We start from the raw sequence: 19,438 nt of genomic DNA, 5'->3' as shown, positions 1-19,438 counted from the left end.
AACAATGTGTGCAGTTTGTACTGTGAAATTTGGTGCCAGATCCACTTCAAGGGTGATTGCAGACACATGACGTTTTTGATTCACAGCCACAGATTCAGGAGGAACAGGAAATACAGAAGAGGTTACATTTCTTTCCAATTAGATCTATTATAGGATTAGAACAAAAATCTGAATCTAAAACTGGAATGGCGTGTTACAAAAACAGGGATTTTTGTGTACTCACCGTAAAATCCTTTTCTCTGAGCCACTCAATGGGGGGGACACGGGACAATGGGTGTATATGCTGCTGTCACTAGGAGGCTGACACTAAGTGAACACAAAAAAGATTAGCTCCTCCTCTGCAGTATACACCCACACACACACTGGCTCTAGCTGAACCAGTTGAGTGGCAAAGCAGTAGGAGAACAAACATCAAATAAGATACAACATGGCAAATCAAAGAACAAGACCAGCCGACAGGCTGACAGAGTGAATGCTGTGTCCCCAATGAGTCGCTCGGAGAAAAGGATTTTATGGTGAGTACACAAAAATCCCCGTTTCTCCTTCGCCTCACTGGGGGGGGGGGGGGGGGGAACACAGAGGACCATGAGACGGCCAAAAGCAGTCCCTGGGTGGGAAACTAACATAACAGATTAAACCCCATGTACCAACTGACTAGAAATGTGCTATCGCAGCCTGCAAGATCCAGCTGCCCAAGCCTGCCTCTGCGGAAGCTTGGGTGTCAATATTGTACTGCTTTGAAAATGTATGCAGACTGGACCAATTTGCAGTCTTCCAAACTTGTTCTGCCGATGCCTGGCGTCGAATGGCCCAGGACGCGCCCACCGACCGAGTGGAGTGTGCCTTAATCCCCACTAGGATAGGCTTGCCTCTGACACGGTAGGACTCCTGAATCGCGGAGCGAAACTACCTGGCTATCGTGGACTTGAAGCCCCTCCGGAAGGACGAACAAAGCATCCGATTTACGAAAGGACACCATCTGAGAGGCATATCTCCTGAGGGCTCTCACCATATCCAGAGAGTGAAGGGCTCGCTCAACCCGATGTACTGGCGCCGGGCAGAACGAGGGCAGGACGATGTCCTCGTTAAGGTGGAAGGAAGAGACCACCTTGTGCAGGAAGGACGGGGATGGCCTAAGAACCACCTTGTCCTGGTGGAAAATTAGGAAGGGAGCTCGACAGGACAGAGCAGCAAGCTCCGAGACCCATCTGATAGAGGTCACTGCAACCAGAAAGAAGACCTTCCAGGAAAGTTAGGTCAGCGAGACTTCCTGCAGTGGTTTGAAAGGCGACTCCTATAGAACCCCCCGAAGACCAAGATAAGATCCCAGGCTTCCAGCGGCATTTTATAGGGAGGAATCACATGGGAGACCCCCTGAAAGAAAGTCCTTACTTGAAGATTGGAAGCAATCCTACGCTGGAACAAAACAGATAAAGCAGAGATCTGGCACTTGAGGGAACTGAGCGCCAGACTTGAAATCAAGCCGGTCTGGAGGAACCTCAAGATGGTTGGGTTGGAGAAGACCAGAGGAAGACGTCCGCAATCCCTGTACCATGAGAAAAAGGCCTTCCATGTGCGGTGATAGATGCACACCAATGTAGGATTTCGGGTGCTAATCAAAGTGGAAACCACCGACTGGGAGAAGCCGGGTTGGGTTAGGAACCAGGATTGAACAGCCAAGCCATTAAACACAAGGCTCCTGGTTTCTGGTGGCAAATCGGGCCCTGGGAAAGCAGATCTGGTCGATCTGGCAGTCGCCAAGGCACATCAGCGACGAGTTGCACTAACTCCGCGTACCACGCGCGGCGTGGTCAGTCTGCAGCGATTAGGATCACCGACACCCCCTCCACTTTGATCTTCCTCAAGACCTTCGGGATCAACGGGAGCGGGGGGGAAATATGTAGGGGACACGAAACTGACGCCATGGAAGGACCAATGCGTCCGCCCCGATGGTTTGTGGATCCCGAGACCGAGCTATGAACTCTGGCACCTTAGTGTTTTCTCTTGAGGCCATCAGATCCACGTCCGGAGTCCCCTAGCGAAGACAGATCTGGCTGAAAACCTCCGGATGAAGGGACCACTCCCCGAAGGAGAGACCCTGGCGGCTGAGGAATTCTACCATCCAGATTTCCACACCCAGAATGTGAACTGCTGAAATGATCGAATGTTTATTTTCAGCCCAACAGAAGATGTGAACTACCTCTCGCATCACCACCCTGCTGCCTGCGGGTGCCCCGATGGTTGATATATGCCACCGCCGTGACATTGTCCGAATGTATCCGGATGGGGTGACCCGCTAGAAGATGATGGAGATTCGAGCGGAACGGTTCCAGGACACACTGCCCAGGGGCGCGCTTCTTGAGGAGACCAGTGCCCCTGGGCAGTGTGGTGACGGAAGACAGCCCCCCCACCCAGCTGAGGAGACTGGCATCAGTAGTGACCACTAGCCACTGGACCGAAAGAAAGGATTTCCCCAGGATGAGGGAAGACCATAACGTCCACCACCTGATCACTTTTCTGACCCGCGGGGACAGACGTCAGTCGAGGGAGAATGGGTTCCTGTCCCAGGCCGCCAAGAGCGAATGCTGCAGAGGGTGGAGGTGTAGCTGAGCGAAGGTAACAGCTTCCATCGCTGCCACCATTTTCCTCGGACCCTCATGCCGAAACAGATGGGGAGAGGGGATGAACGACAAAGTGCCCGGGATCCCTATTGAAGAGCTAAGACCTTGTCTCGAGGGAGAATCACCAACCCTCAGGAAGTGTCCAGAAGTATCCCTAAGAAGGATATCTGCTGAGCTGGAACAGGAGAGGACTTGCTTAGATTTATTAGCCAGCCCAGGCAAGAGAGAGTTTATCCAGAGTGATACGTACGCACTCCGCGCAGGCATGGAAAGATGGTCCCTTGATCAGAAGGTCTTTAGGTACGGCAAAATGACCATGCATCGGGAGTGCAGAATGGCCATGATGGCTGCCAAGACTTTCGTGAACACCAAGGGAGCGGTGGTGAGCCCGAAAGGCAAGGCTGTGACCTGGAAACGCTCTTTGCAAACAGCGAATTGCAGGAACTTCTGGTGAGGGGGAAAGATCTGAATGTGAAGGTATGCATCTGGATGTCGATGGATGCTAGTACTCCCCCCTTCTCTATAGAGATGACTGAGCGGAGGGGCTCCATCCTGAAGTGTCAGACCTTGACGAACTTGTTTAGTAGTTTAGGTCCAGGATGGGCCGCACCGTTCCATCCTTCTTTGGGACTACGAATAGGTTTGAGTAAAACCTTCAAACCTCTCGTTTACTGGGACCGGAATAATGACCCAATCTTGGCGTAGCAAGTCTCAGTAAAAGGACCGTGCCCACGCCTCTGTTTTGGTGGGACGAGAGGGGGAAAAAAAAACATTCCGGAGGATGAGAAGAAAATTCAGTTCTGTATCCGGAAGACACCAGTTCCCTGACCCATTCGTCGTAAACGATGGAGAGCCAGGCATGACGAAACAGGAGTAGACGAAACAGGAGTAGACATCGGCTTACCCTGCAGGTGCCGACCGGATGAAGTAATTGGGCCAAGAAGATCCCTTAGTTCTGGACTGTTTGGGTCGGCTCCTCCAGGATGGGTTGGGCTTGTACGAAACTTGGGAAACCCTGTCCCGACGTGGTGATCGCCCCGATCCGGAAGGGGCGCTCGTAGTGGACCAGCCAGGGTTGGTGTGAAAGGACCGGAAACAAGTTTGTTGCTGAAGGCGAAAGGGTCGTCTGGTCCTTTGCTGAGGGAGGAATTTGCTCCTGTAGCGTCAGAGATAAGCTGATCCAGCTTCTCCCCAAATAAACGACAGACAGAGAGGTTAGGGACTTTTTAGACACGGAGTCCGCTCGCCATTCCCTGAGTCCTTCTGATGGTGATGGAGTTGGAGGCTGCCAACGCGGCGCATCTGGCAGCATCCAGGGAAGCATGCACCAAATAGTCTCTGGCCAGGGAAATCTGATTGTCCAATTCCGCTGCTACCCATGTCGCAGCAAAGGAGGAGGGGGATAGTGCGGAGCCTGAGGCTTCAAAAACTGAATGGGCCAGATTCTCTGACGGTTGGTGGGATTTTTAATTGAGGACCCATCTGGTAAGGACAAGAGAGTTTTGGAAGCCAGACGAGACAGGTGGATTAACTGGAGCGGATTTTGCCCACACCTTCCGCAGATCTGATGAAAAGGGATATCTTGCTCCTAGAGTCTTCTGTCCTGTGAAGGGTTTGTCTGGCCACTCTCTATGTCGCTGAAGCATGTCCTGAAACTCGGGATGGTTGGTGAACGTCTTATGTGGACGTTTGGCCCTCTTAAAGGAAACCACATGATTTGGGACAGAGGTAGAGTCCTCCATCCACCTTCCGAATTTGGTTGACAGCCTCTATGAGATTATCCACTGTCACCTGGTACTCAGGTGAGTCCTGATCGAAGGACTTGTCAGACTCGCACTGAGTTCTGGTCGCTACGAACCCCTGGTGAGGGGGAGCGAGAAATGGAGCTTACGGATGCCGAGGTGCGAGAGGGCCCGGGAGACACACTATGGGTCCGTTTTCTAGCCGACCATGTATTTTATGCCTGAGAGCGGCCCCTGCTGGCCGACGGTTCCCTTGTAGAAGAGAAACCTCCTGATCAGGAAGGCGGATGCCCCGACCCGTGAAACGGTACTGGAGGGACTCAATCGCTTTAGCAAGTGAGGCCATGGATGAGGCTCACTCAGGGGGCTAGGTACGCTGGGTTTGGTAGCAGCGGAGGGCTCCTGAGCGCATTCGAGGGTCGCAAGCATTACAGAGTGGATTAGTCTGTCCACAAGGTAGTGCAGACTGACAGGAGGTACATGAGGCGAAAAACACTGTGTGGGATTTAGTAGCCCTCCTGAATGTCTTAGAATAAGACATGTCGTACCCCTGTATGTTCTGACTCTGCTAAATGTCCGTGAAAGCAACTTTTGCTTTCATCGAGACAGGCAAGCTCTAGGAGTATGCTGCAGGGAAGTGGCCAATAACAACAACTAATGCCCAGGGTCTCAGCCCAGCTCTTACCCACGGTCCTGTGCGCTCCCGCTGCTAGAAGCCTAGCCTCTTTCACACAGACAGGGAAGGGAGCGGCAAGGGAGATTCCGCTGGAGGAACCGCAGTGAGGAGCATCCGGAAGCCAGCTAATGGACGCCGGGAGCAGGAAGAGGAGTTTGTGGTGAGAAGAGGCGCCAAGAGAATGGGCAGAGCTGGCTGAACACGAGCGAGCACCTGGGCGGGACTTCCGGCTTGCTGCCTAGCAAGGGCCGAAGTCGGGGACTAAATTTTCGGCGCCGGCCGGAGCCTACCCGGCCCGGGCAGCGCAATGCACCAGGAGCCCTCCTGCCTAACCTGACCCCTGCACTTACCGATTGGAGGTCCTGGGGTCCGCTGAGAGGAACTGCAGAGCTCGACCGCTCTTGCATGCAGGTAAGTACAGCAGATTTGGACGTGCAGGGACCCTCCATCCACTTGTTAGGATGTGGAGAGGGACCGTCCGCCATCTTCCATCACCGTTGTTCCATCAGTAGTGATGCAGTGGGGGCCGCACGGATGCCATCGGTGGCTCTGTACATCCTAGAGGTTCGCTCCCCCACGATGGGACAGGGCAGTTGTCCGGCTGTAAAGCTGGCTGCAGAAGGAGGTACGTGGAGGCGACACTGTTGATGGTCGGTTGATGGGGCGGTGAGAGCAGAGCCCTTAAGTGACCCGTCGCCCCCTAAAATCCAACTCAGGCATAGCTATAACTGTGCAGGATGGAGTACGTGGAGGTGACACTCCGCGTTCCTGCCTGTTGCTGGTTGGGGGAGATTGGAACCCTGAAGGGATCCGTCTTCCCTATCATCCTTGCAAAAAAAAAATTGACAAAAAGGTAAAAAAAATTAGAAAAAAATAAAACAAATAATGGTGGTCTGAAGACCAAACCCGTGTGCCTCCCACGGACACTAAGCATGAACTGGTTCAGCTAGAGCCAGTGTGTGTGGGTGTATACTGCAGAAGAAGAGCTCATCTTTTTTGTGTACACTTAGTGTCAGCCTCCTAGTGACTGAAGCATACACCCATGGTCCTGTGTCCCCTAATGAGGCGAAAGAGAAAGTAACAAAAACAAAAAAGACATAACTGGAATCAGATTCAGTTTTTAATAAGGTTTTTTCACAAATACAGGATTAGATATGAAGTGGAGAAGTATTAGTCTTTCCCTTCAGATCCATTACTGCCTTTGGCTAAGAAAAAAAAAAACGAAACTGGTAGTGTGATTCCAGCTTAAATAAAAAGACATTTGGAAAGGCACTACTTGAAGCTAGTTGTAAGACCATTGCTCACTATGCACCACCCGAAAGTCCTTGTCAGATGGATTCTAGGCACAGCATACATTTCAATATTCAGAACGAGCTCTTTGTATCAACCAGGTAAGCATAATAAATATATCATATAGAACTAGATTTACAAATTATTTTATAATCTCTTGCAAAATGCCTCTGATGTGATACATTGATATGGAAATATAAGAATGACTACAAGTTTTTTAGCTCCTTACTTGGCATAGCCATTTAAACAAGCCTTTTGCATGGCATCAATTGTATACCGCAGGAACTCATGTGCATCTTCTTGACTTCCAAATCGGAAGTGACGAGCAATTTCTAAATTGAAAACGATAAAAGTAAGGGTGATTAGGACTACATAGCAGATGTTTCAGATACAGTTTAGAAATAATGATCTGATGGTTACACCTTTTTGCTAGAGAAGGGGTTAATAGGAAAGACCATACACAGGCTAATTACTGCTGAAATGTGGTGCTCAGTATTCTAGACCCTGCAGAAAGGCAAAGAATTTTTTTTTTTCAAAGAGTACATATAAATTTGAGAACTTCACTCTCACTTGAGGACCTAGCACATCAGTGTATGACATACATTATAATTTCAAATGAGACAGTTTTAGAAGAAATTTGTCATTAAGATAACCCTCCCAAACGACATTTATATGAGCATTTGTGTCTTTGAAATGTAAATCCATTGTTTCCTATAGATCTTCTATGCATTGCTGCATTCCCAAGTAATTAGCATTTCAATGTATATGTAAATTATACATTGAGTTCTATGCATGTGAAGGAGCACCAAGGAGTAGAGATAAGTGAATATTTCAACATTCGGTTCGGATTAAGATCGCTGTATTTACAATATTCGCCAAACATTGGAGTCAATGGGAGTACAGATGAGCGAATATGTTCGGAAGCGATCATCAAGCATTAATTCAGCACAAATATGGAAAATTCGGATTTGTTGATCGTTTACCGAACATATTCTGTCTACCATGGTTGTTTCCTTGACCAGCACCAGCCTCTTTAGCTTGTGATAGCCCACTGTCTGATTTCCTTGCCTCCTGCTTGACTATGTCATTATGGCGATGTTAAAACTACCTCTATCCCTTTGGTCTTTTTTTAGCCTCAGTGTGCCCCACTTTTGCCCATGTGCTTTTGTGGTCATTTGACTCCCATTGTTTTCCTGTTTCCTGATATATCACAAAATTGTATTTAATATTTTCCTATATATGTAGTTTTGGACTTTTTCGATCGCCTCTTTTCTCTCATTTTTTTATCAAATCCGCAGTGTAATGCACAACCAATGCTAGTGAATGGCAAATTAAGAATTGCTCTGCACATGCTGCGAAAAAATCTGCGCAGATTTGCGTTCCCGCGGATCCACAGCAGCGTTTTTAGTCTGGCACATATTCATTCTCTCTCCCTCTAGAAGCACAAGGGAGAAAGTTCACAGACCGAATCCATTCCCAGTACCACCAAACATATCCGCACAGCAAAATCGCATTGAAATCCGAATCACTTCCGCTTGGAAACCCCAAGCGTTTTCCCGGCGTTTTCTGCCAAGAGATGTGGATTCTCTGCAGAAAATTCCGTAGGCTAATCTGCAAAGTGTGCACACACCCTTACTGGAGACTGTAAAACAAATGGAAATCGGAGGGTTTCTGTCTCCGTATCTGTTGCTTAGTCCACAATCACATGTTCAGCACTTGGTCAATATTTTACCTCAGTATGTGTAAGCCAGAACCAGGAGTGGAACAATCAGAGGAAAAGTATAATACAATACAGACGTGGTGACGTGTTTCATCACCCACTCTTGGTTCTGCCTTACAAATACTGATGTGAAATACTGAGCAAATACTGAAGATACGGATGCGGCCTTAGTGATAAACTTGAACAAAAATGTGACCTTTCAAGGGTTTCTTCATTGGTAGGAAGCAAGCACACCTCTTTAGAGAGAAAAACAAAACGACACAAGATAAAAAAAAAAAACCCCAAACAAACTAGTATAACATCTAAAAACAATCGATCAGTTTCTTAGATAGGAACATTCTTAGTGGTACAGAGGAGTTGACCCATTACCATGTTCCCCACAGAATATTATTAATCTCTAAAGGTCAGGCAGCTAGAAAGTCTATGAACAACTTATTTTCAGGGAACATAGGGCCCTCTTACACAGAGGAATCAAATTTACACGACTAAAACCTTAGCAGTGAACTCCTGCCCAAACCATGGGCTGCATAGAAAAGACACGAGATATACATATTGGGAAACATCTGCCAGTCAAGTCAATTAATGGCAGCGCTGAGGACAATATTAGCTAAACAAGTCCTGTTGAGTTCAAAATGGTTTCTCACATTAACAGGTTATTAATATATACAAATTTAAAGGGACACTAGACAGCTGATGCATGTATCAGGCACTGGCTGTGTATGATTTCAACCATGTATGACTATGAAACACTGGCGTTTCAAAGAAAAACAGTTTAAAAGTTGCCAGGTACTGAGCCGCACAGGAGACTAGTTGGACAAATAGGTCACTGTCGGCTTCCCCTTACCCGTTCCACTTGAATACTGGGGTCTCTCCCTGCGTTCGTGTATAGCAAGAGACCTGACAGTAACTGGCAACGGGCATGAAGAAGCCACCGATGACCTACCTTTCCAACTACTCTACAGTGCGGCTTAGTCTTGGCGGCTTTTAAACTGCGTTTTTCTCTGAAATTTTTCACCTTTTCAGAGTCAAACATACATTCCTGAAATAATACAGCCAATGTTTGATACATACTTCCTATGGATCAAGCAGCATGTGTCAGCTGTCAGGTTCCTTTTAAACAAATAAGTCAATGTAAGGCCAGTACGTGAGAAACAGCAGGCAAAAAAGATCATTACAAGTATAGCCTTAAGTAAATGGAACAGCTTCAACAAATGCTGTCTGAAGATGAAACATGTTTCAAGAGCATCCTATTCTCATAGTGCAGCAGCTAATCTAAAGCAATAAAACCAGCTATTAATTGGTGCGAACAACGCAAAATCTCACACGTTCTTACTTTTGAGTTCGCGAATAAAAGAAACGGGCTTGATAGAGTTTCCACTGTTGGCAAAGGCTTGAATCAGATGGTTCTGCATAATGCACAGCATACAGAATCCAACCTGCTGACCTGAAACCAAGGAAGAAAGGTCTTGAAATCAATGCGCTCTATGAAGAAAAGCATTCATTATATGATGGAAATCATTTAAAGCAGAACCATCACTTAACTTTACTGAAGCACAGTTCACTTGAACATGTAGATTGCTATTTAAGCTGATCATATTTAAATAGGGTTTTCCCCATCTCGTTAAGTATTGCTAGTATATGGCATCACTTTATGACCGATGGTCTGAAGGGCTACGATAGTGCAGGGATAAATTAGAAAGAATGCAGTAGAAGAGCGCTGCATCCTCTGACTCTCAGGATACAAGGGGGTCTGACTTCCTAGAGATAGGTCACCACTTGTGATGGGTGAACCCAAACAGTAGAGTTCAGCATCGGTACCAAACACCTACTGTTTGGGTACTGACCCTGAACTTCTCCAGGAAGTCCGTGTAACTGATTGGGTTCAGCACCCCGAACATCAGGCGCTTCCCAGGCGGTCATCTGTATGACAGCACGAGTAAATTTCTCACAGTGAACTCATTGAGCTCAGCGCTGCACAGTGAGACTTTCTCACAGTGCCAACGGTGATCCTACTGAGGACACTGGAGTTCAACGGACCTGCTCACACTGAAGTGAGTTGGGAACACAGCATCAGTGACCTGCGGTAACCTCGATGAAGCCACCGCTAGTCACTGACACTGCACTCGCAGCAGCTCATTCACCTGTGGTTTTCAGCCTGAACGGCCGAATCGTAGCACCGTCCAGGCTGAAAAACAATCATCGCAAACATGGATTACGGCATGGGACAGTAGACAGATATTGTTGTATTTTATTTATTTTTTTTTTAAAAAGGGACCTGGGCTTCAATGGAATGGGCGTAAGGTGAGTATAATGGTGTTGTTATTTTTAAATAAATTTGTAGAATGGTGTGTATTTTTATTTCAAATAAAGGATTTCATTCTGGGTGTTTTTACTGACAATATGACTATGATGTTAGTAACAGAGAGGCGTCTTATACACGCCTCTCCATTACTAGCTGCTGGGCTTGATGTCACCTGAAAATACTAAAGGTGACATCAACCCCACAAATAAGTATGAAGGAGAGAATGGCTAATGAAATCAATCATCAAACATCATAAGCCAGTTTAGATATGGTATAGCAACATGGCGTCTGAATCCTGGAGCAACACCCTGGAAGAAATCTTTGGAATGTGAAAGTGAAGCCCACATATGGAGTGGAGTTGGCATCGCACTATCATAGACCGACACCGGCTGTTCAGAAGATTGTGTGACGCCCTTTTCCTGTCTGTTACAAGATTCTTTGTTTTAAGGTTGAAGTTCAGTTGTGTGTCAGCTGTTGCTGAGAAAGGATTATACATCTGACTCTGTGTTCGGTGTGATTCTTTTATGCGCGCACTCAGCTCATATTTATTTGGTCAGGGCCAGGCAATCACTAAGATCTCACTTTAAGAGATCACCCCCACATAAGAACCCCACATACCACCACCACAGGGCAAGTAGGAAGAGCCGGGCAAAGGGCCAGAATTTGAGCATTCAATAGATGCGCTTTTTCTGGGGCAGCTAAAGGCTGCTATTTTTAGGATAGGGGTGGGCAATATCCATGGCCCCTTACCAGGCTGAGAATACCAGCCTCCAGCTGTCTGCTTTAGCCTAGCTGGTTGTTAAAAATGGGGGAAACCCAACTCTTTTTTTAGATTATTTAGTTAAAAAAAAAAAAAAACAGCCATGATAAAGCTGACAGCTGAGGGTTGCAGCATGCTGGTTATCAAAAATAGAAAGACCCCACATCATTTTAATTATTAATTTATAGCGCAGGCACCTGCTTATGAATACTCCCTGCTATTAGCGGCAGCAGAAACAGGCTGATAAGAGTAGTAATCTCTCATCAACTGACACGTCTGTGACCAGAGGTAAAATTTTTACCTTCAGTCACAAATGCTGGCTCACACTGCTATCCAACAGCGTGGGAACTGCAGCTGTCTGACCGGCGGTAATGATCTTACCACCGATCAGAGGCAGTGACTGCCGTGCTGTCATGTAGATGACAGGGTGTCAAACAACGGATGTTTGGGGGGAACCTCATTCATCTTAATGGGGTCCGGGTACTGTTCCAATACAAGAAACAAACTTTTTTTTAACTGTTCGGCCGAACCTGGACATCCAGTGGCTCTCGCCCATTACTAGTCACCAATTCATAAAATGGGAAAACCTCTTTAAATGGTGATCAAAAATAAATGTCATGCAAACAGAGTCTGCATATGTGAAAATATACTTACAGTTACGACTATGCTCTTTAGACAATAGGTAGTTAGCTAGGGGAGGGGTGTATGTCAGACACTGGACAGTAGAGTTTAAAAAGCAAGTGTTTCCCAGATTTTGAAGACCTGCTCCCACTCTGGAGACTCGCTCCCATTTCATAGTTAGCTTCTCAACTGGAAAGAGAACCTTTTGAGGATGTGGAATTCCATCTGAGCTACTTGATGCATGATCACCACCTGAAACAAAGGAAAAAAAAAAAAAGACACTTTAAGGCTATGTGCCCACGTAGCGTTTTATTCCGGACACTAAAAACCGGACTCCTTCCCAGAAATCGCGCGTTTTTTTCCGCACGATTTCACCACGATTATGATCGCGATTTTGCCGCGATTTTTGCGTGCGATATTCAAGCACTTTCCAAGCATCGCTTGGAAAGTGATTGACAGGTTGGTCACACTCGTCAAACATAGTGTTTGACAAGTGTGAGCAGCTTTTTACTATTGAGGCCGCCTATGTGGCCTCAATAGTAAAAGATAAAATGTTAAAATGCTAAAAAAAAAAAAAAAAAAAAAAAAAAAAATCGGGGTATATTTACCTTCCGGCGTCCCGCGCTGCATTCCCGGGCCTCAGCGTTCCCAGTAATGCCTTGCGAGACCTGTGATTACGTTGGTCTCGCGTTGCTATAGCGATCTCGCGAGACCGCTAGAGTCACGCGAGACTACGTCATCACAGGACCTTGCCGCAAGGCATTACTGGGAACGCTTAGGCCGGGAATGCAGCGCGGGACGTCGGAAGGTAAATATACCCCGATTTTTTATTCTTTTTTTTACAGGGGTATGGTACCCAGGGCCTGGAGGACAGTCTCCTCTCCTCCACACTGTGGGTACCAACCACACATGAGACGCTTAACTTCCCGCATGGTGGGCATAGCCACATGCGGGAAGTAAGCGATTCTCATGCATTCCTATGGGTGCGGAATCGCAGCAATTCTTTGCGATTCCGCACAAAAGAATGAGCATGCTGTGATGCGGAAAAAAGCGCAGCATTAGCACAGCATGTGCGGAATGCCATAGGAATGCATGGGGGGCGTTCTGTACACGATTTTTAAACGTTTTCGCACCGAAAATCGCGGCAAAAACGCTTAAAAATCGCTACGTGGGCACACAGCCTAAAACAGTTTGGGTTACACAAAACAAAGATCAATAGCTGCACCATCATTCTTCACCTATTTACATATAGCAGTAGTAAGCAGGACTTTTTCCGGTTTTGGAATGCACAGATTTAGCTAAACCATACATCTCTCCTCTCCCCTTGATTGCTGCAAAATATGCCTTTACACACAGCAGCTGTCAATCATCATTAAGGGGATAGTGTAATAAAAGGCTCCTGAATACTACACTCATTTCAAGTGTCATTACAATTAAGCTGAAACCCGGAATGCATACATTATGTGCTGAAGGAAATAAAAGAATGTTTACTACTACATACTGGGCTTCAGGGCTCCCTCCAAGCTTCTCTGGGAAGTGGTAGGCTGCAGACTTGGACTCAGTAGGATATATTTGCTCTTTAATGTCTCCAGCTGGTAGTAAAAACTTTTACTTGCGGGCTCAAATTCGATTTTTTGTAAAAGTATCTTTTTAGCAGAGGAGGTGAGCAACTTCCCGAGGTCTACGTCATCAGAATACTTGCGACCTGGCTTCAGGGCATCTTTTAGTTTCTCCACAATCGGCATGTTTGCTCTATAATGAGAGGTGGAAAAAGAAATATTCAAAGGTTACACATTTGAGAACACTAATGGGTGTATTCATGATCTGTATCACAAGATTGCTATGGCGCCTATAAACAGCTATAGACACGCACTGTACCTAGGCCCAGGCTACACACCTGCAACAGGTTGGATGCAACATCATGCACTCCTGTGAACTGCAGCTGTCACTCAAAATCATTGTGGCCCAACACAGGACTTTCCCAATTCCATATGGGGAAAAGAAAATAATGGCGAGTAGCTGAACATGAAACATTACAGCAGTGGTCTTAATCTAAGCTTTGCTGTTGGCACAATATGTTGCGACTTCTGATCCATGTCAAGGATCTATAGACACTCCATGTGCTGCTCTCCGTAAATGCACGCTGTGTCACCAGGTGTAGCAACATTTTTATCACTTTGCTTCGATTTATACCAAATCTACTCATCTTACTATGGGTCTTCACAGGATATAATAATAGTACAACATGGGTTTTATCCTACGGTTAAAAAAGTAACAAAAACATTACAAGACTTCTCCCGCGCATCCTCCCTACTCTGGAACTCTACCACAACATATCAGACTCTCGCCCACCATGGAAACCTTCAAAGAGAACCTGAAGACCTACCTCTTCAGACAAGCCTACAACCTGCAGTAACCACCAATCCACCAAACCGCTGCACGACCAGCTCCACACTCGCCTACTGTATCCTCACCCATTTCCTGTAGATTGTGAGCCCTCGTGGGCAGGGTCCTCTCTCCTCCTGTACCAGTCGTGACTTGTAGTTTAAGATTACTCTAATTGTATGTGTTATGTATACCCCTCCTCACATGTAAAGCGCCATGGAATAAATGGCGCTATAAATAATAATAATTATAAAAAATGGAAGTATGAGGCTGATTACACAGTAAAGAGGGATCTGGGGACATATCGGCGAATAATCAGCAGACTTCAAATTTAGTGATCTATGATGGTCATTAACATAGGAGCATGGGTATGTACAAGAAGATATATATATATTTTTTATTTTTTTTATTTTGTTCCCACTGACAGCCAGATGTGATCAGCTGCAGAACAGCTCGGCTCTGTCTACTGTATAGCAGCCAGAGTGGGGGACTGCACATCTGCCCTTATTGAAATGAATGGGGTGGATCTGAAGAACCCAGCTATGGCCACAGTACAGCTGACTGAGCTATTCTGCACATGATCAAAACTGATCCTTAAAGGGGTTATCTGGCTTTAGGCTACAAGACTACAGTCACTGTGTGAATCCTCACAGCACGTATTAGGATTCTCCGATGCATGACCTCAAGTATGCAATTTCCATACATGCGGTCACGTGCAGACTAGACGTGCTGCTGCCTCACTCAATACAAGTGTATTGAGCTAAGTCAGACATGTCTAATTGGAATGTTCCTGGAAGTATCTCAGTATGCAGTGAGCACGCTGTGAGGAGTCACAAGTATGCAGACACACAGAGCGACTGCAGACTTGTAGCCTAAACCCAGATAACCCCTCTTGATTATTATTCTATGCTTATATAGTGCCATCATAGTTGGCAGCTCTTTATATACATTATCATCGCTGTCCCCAGCGGGCTCACAACCCCTTCAAGTTCCATATTAAGTCAATAGAAAACACACACACAGCTCTGCATGTGTTCACCTAAAACTCGATGCTTTACAAAATTACCAGTTTTTCGTGGCTGAATCATATTGGTTGTATTTTCCTGTGTGACCAAATGTTACACTGAATACCTAACATTAAGGCTATGTATCCACGTATGCAGAAAATTCCTGACTAAAACCCGGACTCCTTCCCAGGAAAAATGCATTTTTTTTGCGCTTTTTTTAAGCGTTTTTTTCCGGAGCATCCACATTCTCATAGAATATAGTTGGAAATGCGTTTTTTCCCCGCAAAATTAATGAAAAAAAAAGCATTATGTGCACAAAAATTGCAGAATGCATTATAAGGATGTGTGCACATGCTGCGGATTCTGCAAAATCTGCAGGCCAAAAGACCTGCGGTTTATCTGCAGATTAGCCTGCGGTTTTGCCCTGCGGTTTATCACCTCTACAATGGAGGAGATGATAAACTGCAGCGGAATCCGCAGAAAGAATTGACATGTCAATTCTTTCTGCGGATTAGAAACCGTGGAAAAATCCGCACCGTCTGCACTGCGGTTTCCATTTCCAATAGGATATTATGGTACTGTACACCGCAGCAGAAACTGCGGCGGATCCGCAGGAACAAAGCGAATCCGCAGCGTGTGCACACACCCTAAGAATGGGATGCTTAATGCATACGTTTTTTAAGTGTTTTTGCATGGAAAAAACGCTTAAGAAGCGCTTATGTGGGCACACAGCCTAATAGCTCATCCTTCAGATATCAGACCCCAGCGCAAAAAAAAACAAAACACAGGGGTATACAGCAAGCATGTACGACTCAGGCTGGGGCTACATGGTGATTGAGGACGTGCAGTAAAGATGTCCGTATGGGGGTCGCTATGTTACCCCCAGAAGAAAGTCAGGAAAAATCCAACTGGTTCAAACTTTTGGGGTCACGAGACCCCATCTATACGCATCACACAGTGACATACTGCAATTTTTGGCCACACGCCATAGTAGGGGGTCGCAGCCTTTATACTGGTATCACGGCTACTACCAGGAACTACGAGACCCCCAGTGGTCTACATACATGGGTGGTCCCATGCCGTGTGGCTACAACACGTGGCACTTTGCCACCAGCGCACACCGCATAGAATGCATTAATGGCCGCACACAGGAGGGCCAGGCCCTGCTGTGCCGGAGGTCAGGCTCCTGAGGCAGCGCCATAGCACAGGTGCGGGCACCACCACCCGCTGGGCCAGGCCCTGCTGTGCCGGAGGTCAGGCTCCTGAGGCAGCGCCATAGCACAGGTGCGGGCACCACCACCCGCTGGGCCAGGCCCTGCTGTGCCGGAGGTCAGGCTCCTGAGGCAGCGCCATAGCACAGGTGCGGGCACCACCACCCGCTGGGCCAGGCCCTGCTGTGCCGGAGGTCAGGCTCCTGAGGCAGCGCCATAGCACAGGTGCGGGCACCACCACCCGCTGGGCCAGGCCCTGCTGTGCCGGAGGTCAGGCTCCTGAGGCAGCGCCATAGCACAGGTGCGGGCACCACCACCCGCTGGGCCAGGCCCTGCTGTGCCGGAGGTCAGGCTCCTGAGGCAGCGCCATAGCACAGGTGCGGGCACCACCACCCGCTGGGCCAGGCCCTGCTGTGCCGGAGGTCAGGCTCCTGAGGCAGCGCCATAGCACAGGTGCGGGCACCACCACCCGCTGGGCCAGGCCCTGCTGTGCCGGAGGTCAGGCTCCTGAGGCAGCGCCATAGCACAGGTGCGGGCACCACCACCCGCTGGGCCAGGCCCTGCTGTGCCGGAGGTCAGGCTCCTGAGGCAGCGCCATAGCACAGGTGCGGGCACCACCACCCGCTGGGCCAGGCAGGGAGCAGCTGCCACGACATGGAATGCCGCCGTACAGCTGTGGCACACGGACAGGCGACAACACTCACCCGGCCCAGGTCTCCTCTCCAGACTTGTACTTCCCGTTCCGGCCCGGTAATGTCCGCTCCCGGGATGAAGGCTACCTCATGTCACTGTGGCGTAATCCTAGACATACAGTGCCACTAAACATAACGTCTCGGGCACGGCAATGCTCCGGACTGCGCTCAGTGATACACTGCTATCGCGGCCGCGCTTCCGCCATCATGGGGTAGTCCGACACTGGCTATGGGAGACGGTGCAGGCGGCGCTACTGCAGACTGAAATGTGAATGTGAGCCGCAACCTCTGTCGTCTGCTGCGTGCTGGGGCCTCGTACAAGGAGCCTGTGGAGTCCGCCATTTTGTGGGTAGTCTGTGGAGCCAATAGGAGCGCAGTTGCGCGATGCTTACTGGAAAGTGTCTGTGCTGAGGCGGTGATGTCAGTTATTGCTGGGGAGCAGCTGTGCTGCAGTCTAGTGGGGGCATGGTGGGACCCACACAGCAATATGGTGCTGCCTCTGAGGTAGTTGCCAGTGAGTGCCAGAGCTCCTGTAACTTCTGGGAAAACATTTCCTTAAATCCCATATAAGCAACGGGCACAAGACGAAGAAGTGTCTTTACCTCTTCATGACCGAGTCATTTTTTGTTTTGGCAATTTCGTTTCTTACACTGCCAACCTTTTTTTTTTCGTTTGCGGTATGAGGACTAGGGATGAGCGGTGATCGCTCGAGTATCACGGTGCACAAATGTACTTGTTACACGGCGAGCAATGGGCGGCGCTCAATGTAAAACGCAAATCACCGTACCGCATCTTTGGCGCATGTTACGAAGCCTGCAGGGATTTCCTGTGAGCCACTGTAATTCTGTAGCCATCTTGGTTGTGGCATTATTGTAATTGTGTGGAATCATCATTAGTTATTAAAGAACGTTCGCTGCCTGGCTCAGCACACTGGGGCCATTGCACAGCTTTGTGAAACTTCGTAGGAAGAGAATGCTTGTCTAGGCCTGCGTGCACAGTATAAGAAATCAGAGGCCTGATCAGTATAACAAATCAGAGGCCTAATGTGTTGATACTGGTGCTGAAGAGGATCCATCATACCAACTTCCCTTCTAAGGGCTAATTGTATCACATACAATCTGCATTTAGCCTATGGAGGGAGAGAGACTCGCAGGAGCAGGGAGAGTGACAAAATCCAGTCTGTAAACAGGGATTAGGCCTGTTCAGTCCATTGCCAAATAAATAGCTGTAGTTTTTTTGTGGGGGGGCTGAAAAAATTGAATATATTTTGATCCATCTAGTATTACTTGCTTTGAGGTCCTCATTTGTGTTATATAACATACCCAAAAATTGTTGAAACATTTTCCTGGGCTACATTTCTCTGCCGTACATTATTCTATAGTGTGAAATATATTTCTGTGATCTCTAAAACGGCTCCAAAGCTGTTAAAAATTTTGTAGGCTTCAAATTCTCAGTCATACAGTGTTACATGATCTGTGAACATTCCTGTGATCTCTAAAAGTGAATAAAAGCATTGAAACATTTTTTCTGAATTGAATTTGATAGTCATCCATACACTTTTGCTTTTTTTCTGTTAATTTATGGTGGAGTAAACTCCTTAAAACCACTTTGCTGCAGGAGACCACATTTTTTTCTTCTATAAAAAAAAAAACTAGGGTTCAAGAGACCTAGCAATTCTAAAATGGGTAATACATGCGTTAAGTGATGGTGAAGTGGCAGTGCTTATGATTTTGCACGCAGATGCCAAAGATGTGGGGCAGGTGTTATCATGCCTGTTGCTGGAACACAAAAAATACACCCATCCACGACGCAATAGCTTCCTCTTCCACATTGCAGGGAGGCACGGTTCACCACTCCTAAAGCCAGAGCAGTGCGAACAAGTGGTGGGTTTGATAGCAGATAATGTTTTCAGCAGGCTTGGCAGCACCACACAGTTTTCTACACAGTCCAGACTCACCAGCCTAAAGCCTGGATAACCTAATCCTCACCCTGATCCTTCTTCCTCCCTTCATCTTGAGTCCTAGGAGACTATTGATTCCACACTAGGACACTCCAAGGAGCGCTTTACCATATTTCCTGATTGTGGCTTCTGCACTTGAATGCTCCAAGAGGGACGGGAGGACACGATATTTAGTGATGCACAAAACCTTGAGCAGCCACGGTGGGGAAAGACAAATTTGGAATAAGGACGAAGATGATGACACACTGTTGCCGCTAAGTCTTGTTATATCACAAAGTCTGGAGAAGTAGGGTGCAGTGATGGAAGACGAAGTGGTGGTTGACAAAGACAGAGACCCAACCTAGGAACCTGGCATGCAGAGCAAGACCAGCAGCACTGAGGGGGAGAGATCAATAGCACTGATACAGACAGGAAGAGGCAGTGGGGTGACCAGAGGCAGAAGTCGGGCAAC

At 47.4% G+C, this 19,438-nt stretch overlaps 1 protein-coding gene across 1 annotated transcript in view; it reads right to left on the bottom strand.

Moving 5' to 3' along the window:
- The window catches only part of USP36 (ubiquitin specific peptidase 36), a 97,849-nt gene extending 80,480 nt beyond the window's left edge, over positions 1-17,369 (bottom strand). Inside the window, exons 1-5 of the mRNA XM_073588073.1 lie at positions 17,040-17,369; positions 13,234-13,484; positions 11,766-11,984; positions 9,383-9,493; positions 6,559-6,661 (exon numbers count right to left, since the gene is read on the bottom strand). Coding sequence (XP_073444174.1) covers positions 6,559-6,661; positions 9,383-9,493; positions 11,766-11,984; positions 13,234-13,477 — 677 coding nt within the window. The 5' untranslated portion in view covers positions 13,478-13,484; positions 17,040-17,369. The remainder of the gene's footprint in view (positions 1-6,558; positions 6,662-9,382; positions 9,494-11,765; positions 11,985-13,233; positions 13,485-17,039) is intronic.
- Between the last annotated feature and the right edge of the window lie 2,069 nt (positions 17,370-19,438).

Source organism: Dendrobates tinctorius, unplaced genomic scaffold (assembly GCF_039654945.1).
Source record: "Dendrobates tinctorius isolate UK_male_01 unplaced genomic scaffold, ASM3965494v1 ptg000103l, whole genome shotgun sequence".
NCBI classification, from domain to species: Eukaryota; Metazoa; Chordata; class Amphibia; order Anura; family Dendrobatidae; genus Dendrobates; species Dendrobates tinctorius.
Note: the sequence above shows the minus strand (reverse complement) of the source record. Positions and strands in the feature narration are given on the sequence as shown.